The following is a 14,335-nucleotide window of genomic DNA, read 5'->3' as shown; positions in this document are numbered from 1 at the left end:
CCCGGTATTTATTTCATCTGTGCTCAGGCAGAGACAGCACACTCAGGGAGATGTTTGCCGGAGACTTGACTGAAAGGAGCTTAAGTGCTGTAAGATGTGAGCAGTGGCTGTTAATGAGATTAGACCAGCATTCAGGCCAGCGCAGAATGTGATTCAGAAAGCAACCCTGATATGGGTGTAACGGTCTGTTCACCATGAACAACTTGGTACAGGGCACTCAGTCCGGCGTGTGACTCGTTTTGGTTCGGTGCAACATAGGAACAAAATAATTAGAGTCCTGTGAGCCGAACATAGTCTAATTGCAGTCTAACTCTTTGCAGGTGCAGAACAGAGAAGTGCAGGTTGGCATTGTGTCAGTTGCCCTCTGTGAGCTTAACCACACTACTTTGGTTATTCCAGCCTGTGTAACAACACAAAAGAGCGGCATCAAACACATTATCTTATTTGCGGCAGCATCACCCGAGTATGTGTATTGTACAGGAGGGAGGCTGAAGCAGACTGCGGGCGCTAAGTCCTTTCCCCCTGTGGTGTTCAAGCAGCGACTCGCTACAAACAGCAACAGTGACAGTGGGAGAGACGTCACTCATGTGACCATGATCACTTTTGCAGAAGACGTGGTATTTATGCGTTGTATGCTCAGTGTGTGAGCCACGATATGATGTTTGTACTTGTGCGCGTAAATTTAAGGCACATAGCTGTTGCCTGTTGACTGTTTAGCTGTAGAAATGAACACACTCGTTTACTAATGAGGAGAAATAAAATCTCGGTTTTTCCCACTGTACTGAAAACAAAACCCAGGGTGCTATTGAACTGTGACTCTGTACCGTTACACCCGTAAACCCTGATATTCAAAGTCAGTGTGCAGATGAACCGAAAGCATCTGAAACCTCCACAGCCTAAAAGTAGACAGCAGCAGGTTTCTAATTAACCTCTCTCTCCATCAGTGAGGACACTGCTGTGCATGGCCTGTTTGCCATCTTTTCTGACATGATTTTGAGATATCACTTCAGATTTGAATTACTGCTTTGCATTCCAGGAAATGTGCATTTTCAGTATCATGGTGTCCAGTGTGAACTGACAGCTCCTTTTAAAAAGGCTTGTGAGAGAGTGAGCATATCACACCTCTCCCTCAGTAATTGTTCTTACAAGTGAACGCACAAGACCCTGTTCTCACTCACCTGTGTGTTTGAGGAGAAACGTAATTGCTCACAACTACAGCTGTGTTTATTAGGGAGTTTGTCAAACTGGAATTGCGAGCTGTTTCATAATGCGATCCATTGGGCTGCATTCATTGAGTGTGTTTAGTCAGTGAGATTGTCACTGTGAAACTGTGCTCAGACTTGATGTCGTCCACACAAACAGTGTATACATATTCATGCTGAAACCTCAGTTCCTCTTGAACTACCTGTGTGAAGAGTCCCCTCTTCAAAACAAATAAATCTTTGCTGTTTGCTGTTTATGTATCTTTTTTAAAACTCTTTTACCAGTCAGACTTTTTATGAGTCACATTTTTTTAAGTTGAACAAGGTAAAGCGAAGTGACTTGAAAGCTTCATATCGGTGATACAGTGGAATGTGACAATATGTTTGGTGTGACAGTTGGCGCTCGCGTACTTAATCTTGTAAACACTGATGAATATGCCCGTCAGTGACTGTGCCATCTGAATGAGTGTAAGGCTCTTTTATGCCATGCTTCTACCAGCCACAGCAGCAACATGCACCACTCTCACTGTAATTGTAAATGGAGCTTTTGTGCTGTCAAGATAGACATTGTTTGTCATGGATAGTTCTTGCAAGTTTGTGAGAATGGCACAAAAACTCTCTAAGCTTTGCACTCCTCTCACATTTTTATCTCTCTGTCCTCTTTTTGCCTTCTAGCTGAGGACGACGGGCTATGGGAGAACGGCCTTTCTTACGAATGTCGCACGCTGCTCTTCAAAGCCATCCACAACTTGCTGGAGCGCTGCCTCATGAATCGCAGCTTTGTTCGCATTGGCAAGTGGTTTGTCAAACCCTACGAGAAGGATGAGAAGCCCATCAACAAGAGGTAAGTTGGCTCCGCTTGTTCTGCTGGGTTCCAGGGTTGCCATGGGTCTGGAAAGAACTTGAAAGTATTTGGATTTAGCTGAACGCAATCTCTGACTCCTAGTCTCGTGCGCGCCATCATCTCAGAATCCACCAGGAGCACTGATCCGGTGCCAAGCTTGATACACTTTCTTCCCATCTGTCACTCTCCACGTAGGCTGCAAGCATACAGCGGTTTTGCTGATCGCGGTGCTGCGTCATTGGCTGTGCTCTCTCGTAGGCGTTCCTAGCTCAAGTATGCGCCTGGTCGTCTAGGTAGTCTGCACTGTTAAGTCTGGTTTGTTTCTGGGTGGTGCCTGGCTTAAAATTTCTCTTGCAGTGTAATTAAGGTCTTTGTGTAGCACCGTGCTTGGTTACACTGGAATATTTGAACATCTATGTGAATTATTGGCCCTTAATTTTGAAATAATTTGTGCTTGAAAAGTCCTTGAAATGTGTGACAAAAGAGTGGCAGCCCTGGACGTCTTATCCACATTGTCTCTTGTTTGTGGCAGTGCTCTGGTGCTCTCACCTGCACTCTGGAAATAGGTATTTTTTGGGCTTTTTTTTTTTTCTCACCATTGCCCTCTCAGACATGTTATGTCTCTTGTTGTCGGCTGTGATATGGTCTGGTGCGGCTCAGGCTGAGCACTGCTCCAGCAGACACAGGGTTCACAGTTTTTATGTGTAGTGGAGTGTGTAGGCCATTGAACCCACACTTCCAGGGTGAGGGGTTCTGGTCCCACTGGGCAGCACTTGATACATGTTCATGTATTTGTATGGCTGCTTTGAATGGCACCAGATGTTAAATAGCACGTATTGCACCAGGGTTTTCCTGCTCATGTTTTATTTGCGGCTGATCTCGATTTCAGCGTCTTATGATAATAAGTCCCAGACAATCTTTCTTTGATCTCGTCTGTCTTGTTTTTTTAACATTTCAAGTGCGTAGTGCAAGCTTAGCTTTGAGTAAAGATGCATAAAACAGTGATTTTTAATCTCCAGCACCAACAAAATATTGAAGTTCAAAGGCAGTGCTCAACCAACAGCAGGAGTATGGATGTGTAACTCACCTACTAAATGATGCTGAATTATATGCAAATTGAACTTGTTTTTGAACCCCAAGCAGCTCAGCTTGCTTGCACCTAATCATATCATTAGTTCAGTTGAAACTGCTGACTGCTGGTTATTTGTTTTTTTGTGCCCCACAGTTAGTGTTGAGGTCGCTTGCTTGCCGGTTGCGTTGCAGTTGTTTTTTAATGGAGAGCAATTGCGCACTTCTGACAGTGACTGTACGCACAGCAAACAAACAAAAGATTGTAAATGCATCAGGCTTTTTGCAACTTTATTGATGTATCAGAAATATGACAGCATTGGCCTCTGCTCGGATCCTGCAGATCAGCTCTGGACATTCCTGCATTATACGCTACATTACAATGGTGATATGAGAGTTTAAAAAGCGACTGAAAGAGGTACTGTTGTGCCAGAGTGCCAGCACTCTCTGTCTCCTATCTCTCCCCTCGCTCTGAGTGTGTTTGTGTACAACTGAGACATCCTCCACCTCCTCTTTGCTATCTGCTGAGCTGGATTTCTTGCCCTTGGTGTCTGGGTTTATTGATAAGAGATGGAGACGCGGGTAGTGAGGAGAAAATGACCGTAGCAGTTTTTGCCCTGCACCCCCACCAGCTCCCTGGCTCCTCTTACCTCACCCTGTCTCCACACTTCACAGGCAGCTATTGTTTCAGAGCTCAACTTGAGTTTTTTTGTTTTTGTTTGGATTTTCTGCTTGCATGTGTAACAACTGCAGGGCAGTGTTGAATCAGAAAGCAGACAGCAGCCTGTGAACTTTGAAAAAGCTGTAGAATCAAAGAGGCTACCCCCCCCCCCCCCCCCCCCCCCCCCACACACACACACACACACACACACACACCAATACATATGATAGCTCTCAAACTACCAGCTGTATTTTGTGTGTGCATGTGGCGGCGTGTTATTGTTTCTGGAGTTGTTTAGTTGTGGTTGCCAGATATCCCAGTCAGGTGACCATGGGGGCCATACAGTGACATAATCGTGTGTGTGTGTGTGTGTGTGTGCGTGTGTGCGTGTGTGCGTGTGTGCGTGCGTGCGTGCGTGCACAGGCTAGTTGCTCTGTCCTGCATAGAACAGCCCAGAACTGTGCTACCTGCTGTCAGTGTGTCTTTATCATCACCACAATATGGGCTTGGAGATCACAGTTGCCAACTTTAATGTAGACTTTGCACCTGTAGACAATGACTCTCATCTATCAGGACAAGTTTGATAGATTTTCACTTAACTGGCAGAATAATAGACAAAATAATACTGAAGAACAAGCCACTTCTCTGTACAGCTACATTCATGGCTTGTTTTTAGCTCTATTGCCTCATTACGCAGTACGCTGATCACAGAGGGCCCCAGTCAAGGGAAAAAAAAAAAATTCAACAATGGTCTTTTCCTCTGCTCTGGAATTTACAGGCCACCCTCTGTCTGTGTGTCTGCTTCTTTCTCTGCTCCCTCTCCTCACTCTCTCTCCCCTTCCCTCCATCCCCCTCTGCTGTCACGGAGCAGACCGGGCAGGTTATAAATAGTGGTGCAACCACCCTGATTCTTAGTTGTCGTCAAGGATGTTTGTCCTCTCCCTTTGGTGTGTTCTGCTGTGCTCCAGCCACACTGAGATTTCGACAAACAAAGCACCACAAAACTGTGACGGAAATTTACTAGACCCTTTTGTGTGTGTGCTTTTTTTTTTTTCCTTTTTTGATGTTGCTACTGTGCCCAGGCCAGCTCGGTTGACAGTGAAACACTTCCTGGGCTGTTATTGATGGAGGACTGTGGTGTTTGAAATTATTAAATGGCTCTAATAATGCTCCTTTTGGTTGCTGTTGGACAAAGTAAAGCTAAGTGCAGTGTGATCGGTCACCACTCTCTTACACTCGCATGTGATCCACAGCTCTTCTCCCTTCCATGCATCTTGTCACCATGGAGATGCTCAACTTTTTCCTACCAGTACTGCCAGAGAGAACTTGGTGTTCACCCCTAGGGAGACTTCATCCTCACGGGTAGCATGACGGCACCTTTTATGCCAGCGCTCAGATCTTACATCATTCTCAGCGACTGGCTGATTCCATAGGGGCTGAAAAGTTCCAGGGAGCGAAGTCCCCCTCTTATTGTCCAGTGAAAAGAGTCCTTAAATGTTCATTGTTTCACGCCCGTCATTCTTGGATGCTTCTCCCTCCTCCCTAAATGCAGAAACACGAACTAAACTGATTAGTTAACGGTGTTTGCTAACACCACTGCTCATCGGTCTCCTAAGCACCTCGTCCACCTTACATTGACATGTACGTCAGGTCCTAGTTAGAATTGCCTCTTCTTCTAAACCAAGTGGATTTGCAGAAAGGAAAATCAAAATGTCTTTAAGTGCATAATGTTGTTTTCTATGTGACTACAAAATTCTCATAAAATCTATCTGGATAATACATTTTTTTTAGTGCGCAATCTGGAAAGTCACAGAAAGACACACATTTGAACTGGGGAAAACCCCACAGTTTACGAAGGAGTATATGCTGTTCTTGTCACCAGCAGGATGAGTGATATTCATCGTTAAGTCTCCTGTAGCCTTTAATAACCACTGAAATTTCCCCCAGCCCAAGGTGACAATATTTAGATATTGATGTGCTTGTTTTATTGACCAAACTGTTAAAATCCAAACATGTTCAGTTTGCTGTCATACTGTCATCTGTCATCAATCGTAACATTTGAGCAGCTGGAACCAGCAAATATTTGGTAGTTTTGGAAAATGATTAACAGGGTTAAATGATTATAGAGCAGTAGCAATTAATAAAAACAAATCAAAATGTCTGCGTTCTTTTGTTAAAAGCTTCTCAAATGTGAAAATTTCAGTGAATTAATATTTTTGAGGTTTGGACCGCTGCTTCGACAAAACAGGACATTACATGACACCATGTGGGGCTCTCGGCTCTCTGATGTTATTCAGCCCATTGATGAATTAACTTAAATATTTGTCAGATTAATTGATTTTTATTATTAAAATAATACTTACAGCCTTAATCAATTATCAAAATAGCAGCTGATCAATACTCTGTCGATCATCTAATCGATCTTTTTGTGTGGGCCACTGCTATCGACCCTGTTCATGGAGATCAACCCCTCTGATTATGACACAGCCCCTCTGCAGCATCCTAAGTCTCCAGTTGGTGGAGGCTGTGGCCAGCTGACAGTGTTCATAACCTCAGCCCCAGACCTCAGCCTGTGTTGAAATGCTTACATCACCCCCCCCGCATTTTAGCTTAAGCATTGAGCAACAAACTGAATTTTCAGAATCCTTGATAATGTTTTCAAATCAAGACATTATGAGGAATTAGCCATGTTTTTGCAGACTCTATTTGAATGAGTCTACAAGAAAAATAAAATGTGAAAAGTAATGTGAAAATGACACATAGAATACAAAGAGTGTTTTTTTGTTTATGTTTTCCTTAAATAAATGAATGCACATCTGTCGGTTGAAGCCACTGTTTTCCACGTGAGCTGCAAATGCAGCAGTACGTGTTGATACAGCTGACGGTGATTCTCTTTGTCTGGAGTGCAGGCGGCTCCAAGTTGTGCAGCCTGGTTGTTTCTGTGAACCTTATGCTGCTAGGTAGACTGGCTTCAGGAAAGAGAGAGAGCGAACACAAGGGAGGGAGGGAGGGAACGAGCAAGGGAGAGCTCCTCTTGGTTGTCATGGCAGCAGGGAAATGCACCATGGGATCGTGTGTTTCCAAGGTGAAGCGGGATGCTCTTGCTCTATTGGTCAGCTTAAGGCAGACTAACTCGTTGACTTGCTCCTAATTGGCTGCGTTGCTGAAATGCGGAGCAGCATTAAATCCAGCCTGCTTTGATGTTTCAATTTGATCATGACAAAAGGGATATCATTTCTTTTTATCTGCTTGGTATGCGCTGTGTAATAAAAACAGCATTTACAAGATCTACAATGTACTCCAGCTGCGCTTCAGTCAGGAGAGTGTTGGATTACTCCTCCACTGTATTTAAATATGTGTAGTCTGTTGTACATTTAGCTGTTATTGTCTGACTGAAAGCATCATTAACAAATCAAGCCGTTATGAAATGAGGCCAGTGTGCTCCAGCTCATACCAGAAGAGCAAATCATAATGAATGAATGCAAGATGTAGTTATACAAGAACAAATGTGGCTGCATAAACACACGCGACTGTCTGCACTTATGTTATGTGGCTGTGCACGTTGTTCCTCTGTTGTTTTGGCCCGATGTTGGGAGGTGAATGTGTGAGTCCTGGTGCGCTGTGGCAGGCGGAAGCAGAGAGCAGCACTCTGTTAAGTAGGACAGTGCAGGATAAAGGGCCACTGCCTCCAGTCTGGGGCTAAAGCGCTAAATTTATCCCCTCCCTGCTCCCAGCACAACAGAAGACACACAGGGAGACAGGCACACAAACATGCTCGTCAACAATCGGCATGCAAGCCAGTCCACACCGACAGCAGTGGAGGAGTTGGCACACAAGCTTTTCATTGGAATTATTGGTATAAGGCACAAGTAATGCAGCCAGACAAAGCTGCATATACAGCATGCAGCGTACATACAGACTCATACAGGACAGCTCAGCACCTCTAAGTACCCCACTCTCAACACTCGACCCCCTACCCTCTGGGCTTCCCTATGCTTCATCAGTCTCTCTAGCAACAGGAACTCCAGGGAGACTGGGCTGAGGGACCATGTGACCCGGCTCTCTGGATATATCATGTTGCTGGAGAGATCCCGTCCAGAAGATAAATATGGCTCTTAAAGGAAAATACCAGTGTTTTTCATTGGCATGGGTCATTTCCTTAATTGCTGCACAATTAAACATTGGTAATTGTTCATTTCCCATTGCCTCACTTTAGTGTTGCAATTTAAAGCAAAGTCTTTTGCATCACTGACCTTATGAGGACCTTATCTGCTAATATATCCATTTTAACGATATACCTGTATTTGAAATGCCTCAAAACAACCATGTTATTTGTGTTGCCTGCGCTGGTTGAAACAATATTTAAACATGAATTTCTTGCCTGATTTAAATTAGGGCTTCAGGTAACGATTATTGTCATTATTGAGTAATCTGCTGATTGTGTTCATGATAAAGCAACTAATCATTTACTCGGTAAGTAAACTGGTATCTAAAAAATTGTTATCGTTCAGTTGACACGGGTGGAGTATGGCTCTCTGTTGTGGTGGACAAGGTATGCCATTTCCAAGTGAGTGACTTGGATTAACACGTCATGACACTGTGTGCACAGTGAACAAAACGCTTACGCTGTTTCAAGTAGCGTGAAGAAACGAGAGGCCATCAGAAAACACGTAGCACCTTATTGTGAGATTTTTTTTGTGAAACCAATTTCCACTGTTGAATGCCTTCTCCATTTCTTCTAATGCCAGCAAGAGGCTGTGAGAGAACAAAGAATTTATTTCTTATTACTACAGTTAACAGGCGTCATCTTCTTTTTATGCATTGTGGCACCATATTTGTGTCAGCAGTGCAAGTCAAGGTGAGCAGTAGGGACAAATGTGTCTTTTCATAGAGGGAATCCTTTGTCCTTACGTTTCCTCAGCTCCCTGTTCTTTACACCCTCCTGCCTCCTCCTCAGCCGCTGTACACTGCATTCCTCCCATTTTCCCATGTGACCAGAGGCTACGGCAGAGTACGGGGCCAAGCGAAGGTCTGAAGAAGTCGTCATAGTTAATCCACCGGGCGTCACTCCCCCCTCGTCTCCCCCTCCCTTGCACTCTGTCCCTTTCTCAGTAACTGTGAGTCCTGTGGTACTGTCTTTAATCCAGAGGTTCAGACAGATGGCCACATTTAAAGGTCCAGTGTGTAGGATTCAGGGGAAATGGAATATGATAATCAGAATCATATTTTTATTAGTGTATAATCACCTGAAAATAAAAATCAGTTTGTTTGTTAGGGGCTACAGTAGCCCAGAACAGACAAACAAATGCTACTTTTAAATAGCCACTTTGCGTTTTTTAGCAGCCACATAGGGGAGGGTGAGGTGAGGTGTCTTCAGATGGTTGCAGTCTGCAACCTCACCACTAGATGTCACTAAATTATACACACTGGACCTTTAAAGCTAATCACTTATGCCGTGTTAGTTCTTTCATGTCATCACTGTGGAACGTACGGTGGCTGCATTGTAACATTGATATGATGTTACAGATCTGTGTGAGCCACCTGTAGGTTTCAGCTTATATTCACTGCATAGGCTGATCAAACACTTGAGGGTTCCAGATATGTGATCTTTACGTGGAGCTCTGGATCTGTGTTGTCGTGTTCCTTCTCGCTGTATAGACATCACTGTGCAGGCATCAGCTGAAACCACTCATAGCTGTCTGTCATGTCTTCAGAGCTCAGTTGGTGTAATGCATGCTTCTTTTTCAGTGTTAATGAAAGTGGATTGAGATTGCTTACATGATCAGAAATATTTGTCGTGTGTAATTTGAAGTAATATCTAAGCAGGGAATGTCATGCAGTTCAAGTGGAGGGAGACAGAATGTCTGTTGGAATACAGTTTTGTTGTTTCAACGTGCTCAGCTGATTGAGGTCTGTCATCCATTGTTTTCTAGTTTCTTTATTAGAACACAAATACTAGCAGTTGTTCCAATGTGCTGCCGAATGTGCTGTTTTGATTATCTGCGTTCCCTCTCTGCTGCACTCTTGGTTCAATCCCATGTTAATGCCCAGCATTGTTTGAGAGTGTGATTAGTGTAACAGATGTTTTCAAAGTGTCAACAACAACGAGCAAGCTTCCACTGGCATGCACAGAGCATAAAGGACAGCTATTTCTACACCAGGAGAAGTTAACCCTTACATGTTGTTTGAAACTCGTCTTGATTAGTCGCCTTTCTCTTATTGTGCTTAGGCCAACACACATAGCTAATTTAGAAAAAGGTAAACAGTCTTAACCGCTGGAGCTCATGTTGCCAGCTACTACTGTTTGAAAAGTGTAAGGGAATATACTGTCTGTCTTGTGTTCCCTTAATTTGACAACAATTAACCTGATGCTGAAGTCTAATTTCACTACAGAGTCGCATAAAACCTGCAAACTCGGCCACGGTATTTAGTTACATTTCCATGTAATATGTCACAGCTAGTAGTCAAAAATTTAAACCACACTAACTGCAGCATAACACGATTTTCAAAAAGCCTTTCAGCTAATTTGAAAAAAAAAAAAAGAGGCCAAAGTAGGCCTCGCCTTTGTGGGTTAACTGCAGAAGCCCAGCTTTAATCCAGGATGAGGCTGACTAATTGGCCATGGCTCTGGATGATGAACCTTTATTATTACAGCCGCACAACTCCTATTACTAAGGGCATGATGACCTAATGACTCTGTGAGCATGGCTTAAAACAGGCTTACATTTCCACCCTTTTTGCATGCTATATATTTGTCACTGACGGGTTTATAGGATGCCGTATGCTGCACAGTTCAAGAGAAGGATTGTTTGCAAGTATGTTATGCTCTTTGTATAGAGTGCATATTTTAACAATTAAATGCATATCACACTGCAGTGATATACTAAGTGCCTCTTTCACAAGAAGGAACAGATGTCGCATCGCGATGAAGTTGCAACGTGATTATGCGAGCATGGTAATGAACATAATTGCTGGAATATTTTTTTCAGAAGAGCAAAAGTGTCTGGCTCAGATTGAGACAGTTTGCTTTTTAGCTGACAGCAGGTGTATTAGAGGAACCCTGGGGTGGGTGGGTGTGTGTGTGTGTGTGCGTGCGCGTGCGTGCGTGTGTGTGTGCGTGTGTGTGCGCGCATGCATGCTGGAACTTGACTTGTTGTCAGGGTTATGTCAGTATTATCTTTGGGTCGGCTCTGGCTGTATCTGTGTGTGGCTATGATAGACTTGTAGAGGATCGGATTTCTCCTCTTTTTGTGGACTTGTCGTTCTGTCTCTTTCCATTCCTCTCTCCCTTCCAAGTTTAATCTGACATATATAAAGAGGCTCACCCCAACCCCCCCCCCCCCACCCCACCCCCCACCCCTTCTCCATTTGTGGCAGAGGGAAATCAATTCAAAGTAATAGAGCTCTGAGTGTGTGTAAGTGAATGTGCTGGCCTTAAGAGTTTCAGTTTAGTGTTTCCTCTAGCACCTACTCTCCTGTGTGAACTGTGTGCTAAAGCCGGCGCTGCTGCGTCTCTCAGGGCTCTGTGTGTTTGTGTGAGCTTGTGTTACTTTGGCAGCAGACAGTGCTGTTGTTTCCCAGTGGTCAGGTGGCTAGACAGTAGGGAGGATTATATCAGCCTGGAAGTGTGTCCTCTAATTCAGTGCTGTTTACCACCTTCATTCTTTTTGCCTTGCTATCTTTCCTCCCTTATTTGTCTTGTCTTTCACTCTTGAGCACAATACCACCTCATTATTTCATGGAAATATGTACCGTTGTTGTGGATTAGCATGTTTCTTGTCCCGTGTCAATTCCTAATGTGGCTTTGATATGAAAGTCAAATTTGCACTGCCTTGAAATATTCTGCTGATGGGTAATTCATGTAAACAATAATCCAAACTCCATAGTACCAGTGTTGTTCAGAAAAATGGCCTCCTTGCTCCTTTGTAGAAAAGGTTTTAATCAATAACCATGCTGTCTTTCGCGTGTCTGTCCACAGTCAGTTCATCCTTGTTTGCATGGTGGCTGATTGTTATCGTAAGCTTCAATTCCAGAAACATTGTTTAATAATGTTGTGCCAGAAAGTGTGCCCGTGCCAGCACGCAGTGTCACTGCAGCAGCACATGACCAGTCAAAACATGTTTACATGCCCCAGTTCGGAACAACAAGCTGCTGCAAATGGCAGATATCCACATAGAAGGCAGACCAGAGGTGACTGCTGTATCCAGTAATGCGAAATGACCAGAGATGGAAGGGTGACTCTTCCCAGCAGCATGGGCACCCGCTGCCGTTGTTGTTGTGCTGAGGAAGTGTACATCAGCTCAACGGAAGCTCGGTTCTTAGAGCGTGGCCAGCCAAGCCCAACAAACATCTGTGGAATGTCACAGCTCTGCAGCCTCTTTCCTTTTTCTGCCCTCTCTGTCTTCATATCTTCCCCCCAAAATGTCCAGACTCTGTGGCTTCCATTTGACTTTTGGTTCACCTTAAATCAAGTTCGATATTGCCTCTGTAGCTGTGTGTGTATGCCTGAAAAGAAGAGAAGCTTCACATAGAATATGATCAGCAGCTCATGGTCAGGGACAGAGTTTGGTCATCTTTTACAGAAGTGACACTTTTTATTATTATTATTATATCAACAAGATAATACTCAGACTGAGCAAAAGAGGACTGATAAAATAGTGCAGGGATGCATAAAAGTCACGTCAAGCTGGCAACTGATGAATTGCCGAACTTAGGTGTTGATATTTGCTGATTAACCGGCTATTTTCTTTTTCCCACCCCAAGCCATCGTTATTATATCGCCCTTTCAAAATGCACAATCAGTCGACCTGCAGTCACAGTATCTCAAGAACAGAATCAGCATGTTTTAGAACAGTGAAGCAAAACTGACAGGACTAAGGAACTAAAGCTCAATGAAAATGCCACTAATGCATGACAATTTGGCAGGAACATCATAATCCTCTGATAGAAAAATTACAGTGTACATGAATTTCCAGCAGCTCAGACAGTACATGAAGGAAGCAGGATGCTCGGTCCCTGTAGGGTTGCATGGGCAACTGCTTTTGCTGCTATTTGCTGTAACAACATGCCACAAATGAATCTGCTGGCAGTCCTCGTCCAGATACCTCAGCGAAGATAATGAGATGGTGTTACTCACAGACTCATTGTTTTATTCAGAGAGAACAATGTGCTTTCTCTCCATTGCTGTTGTCCACCATTTATGTGAAAAAGTAAAACAGGTTTTCAGCTGAGAATTCTTTCAGGGATGCAGGGTTGAGTGAATAGAGCTGATTTCTTTAAGGCATATCAGCCATCTTTTGTCTTTTTTGAGTCAATTAATCAAGATACAGAAAATGAATCACCTACTGCTTTGATAATCAATAAATCCCTTCAGTCATTTATCAAACAAAATTCACTTGTTCCTGCTCTTCCATTGTAATGATTCTCTGCTCTTCTCTGTCTGACTTGACTATTTGGGTTTATTTGAACTGGAGGACAGACAAAACAAGCCATTTGAAGCCGTCACCTTGGACTAGAGAGTTTGGGATTTAAAGCAAACAGTGGAACGATGCAGAATATAGTGACCAGTGCAGTTCAGAAATGTTTGAAGAAACTAAAAGGCAGCGTTTTGTTCTGTTTCGGTGTGTCGGTGTTGGTTCAGCGAATAAGCTCTGAGATGAAGTGAAATGTCAGAAGGCCTGTTCTGTGTACTTTTAAGAAACAAGCTGGAAAACCTCTTTGTAAATAAATGCCATGTCAAAACTTGGGGGTGGTGAAATGGCTGATCATCTGCCTGTGTGCTGCACAGCAGACCGTCCCCGTAACGCTGATAGAGGTTGTCAGCCCCGCTCGGCTCGCTCACTCGCTCCCTGCCGCCGCACAGGTCGCCGCTGGCCTTTGGCACCTCATTTCCATGGCATGCCAGCTGAAGGCAAATGTGCCCACCTGCCCTCCTTTGTATGTGGCCCCGCTTCAAATCCTCACTGGACTATCTTATTGTCTCCTCACCCAGCCAAAGGCCACTGGCCATTTGCATCTGAGAGGTGGGGCAGGGAGTGCCTCTGCAGACAGTCACAGTGGAGTGTGAGCGAGTGCGTGTGCTGTGTGGTGAAGTAAAGGGGAAAAGTAGAGCAGATCAGAGAGCAGCCCAGTCTATTTGCCACTTAATAGATGAAGAGCAGAGGAGAGGGGAGTGGGAGGAAAGGTGGAGACAGCGAGAGAAAAGATGATTAAAAGATCTTTGGCTTTTTGTCAGGCTACAACGGCAACCCTCCCTCCTTCTCAACATGACTGAGAGAGAGATGGAGATAAAAGTAAAGTCCCACACATCTAGTTAATGAACATGATATTCTGACAAATATCTAGTTGTTTTGAAGGCTGTTAAACTGAGTATTTTTGGTACACTGCAGCCTGCTGTGTCTCTCCATTGTCACTATGAGGCGTTTAACTCCTCTAATAGTAGAGCAAACAAACGAGATGAGAAATCTTTAGTCGTTTAAAAAAAAAAAAGAAGGGATTTCTGTGACCATCAGCTCATGCGCAGCGCTCTGCTGACAGGTGGTGTTTTAATCACGCTTTCTG

At 44.0% G+C, this 14,335-nt stretch overlaps 1 protein-coding gene across 2 annotated transcripts in view; it reads left to right on the top strand.

Moving 5' to 3' along the window:
* med13a (mediator complex subunit 13a) overlaps positions 1 to 14,335 on the top strand; it is a 69,105-nt gene that overhangs the window by 18,523 nt on the left and 36,247 nt on the right. For both annotated transcript variants that reach the window (XM_070982638.1, XM_070982637.1), the window contains exon 3: positions 1,878 to 2,046. In XM_070982638.1, coding sequence (XP_070838739.1) covers positions 1,878 to 2,046 — 169 coding nt within the window. The remainder of the gene's footprint in view (positions 1 to 1,877; positions 2,047 to 14,335) is intronic.

Source organism: Chaetodon trifascialis, chromosome 16, assembly GCF_039877785.1.
Source record: "Chaetodon trifascialis isolate fChaTrf1 chromosome 16, fChaTrf1.hap1, whole genome shotgun sequence".
Classification (NCBI taxonomy): domain Eukaryota; kingdom Metazoa; phylum Chordata; class Actinopteri; order Chaetodontiformes; family Chaetodontidae; genus Chaetodon; species Chaetodon trifascialis.
The sequence above is the reverse complement of the archived record's forward strand: the minus strand, read 5'-3'. Positions and strand labels throughout refer to the sequence as shown.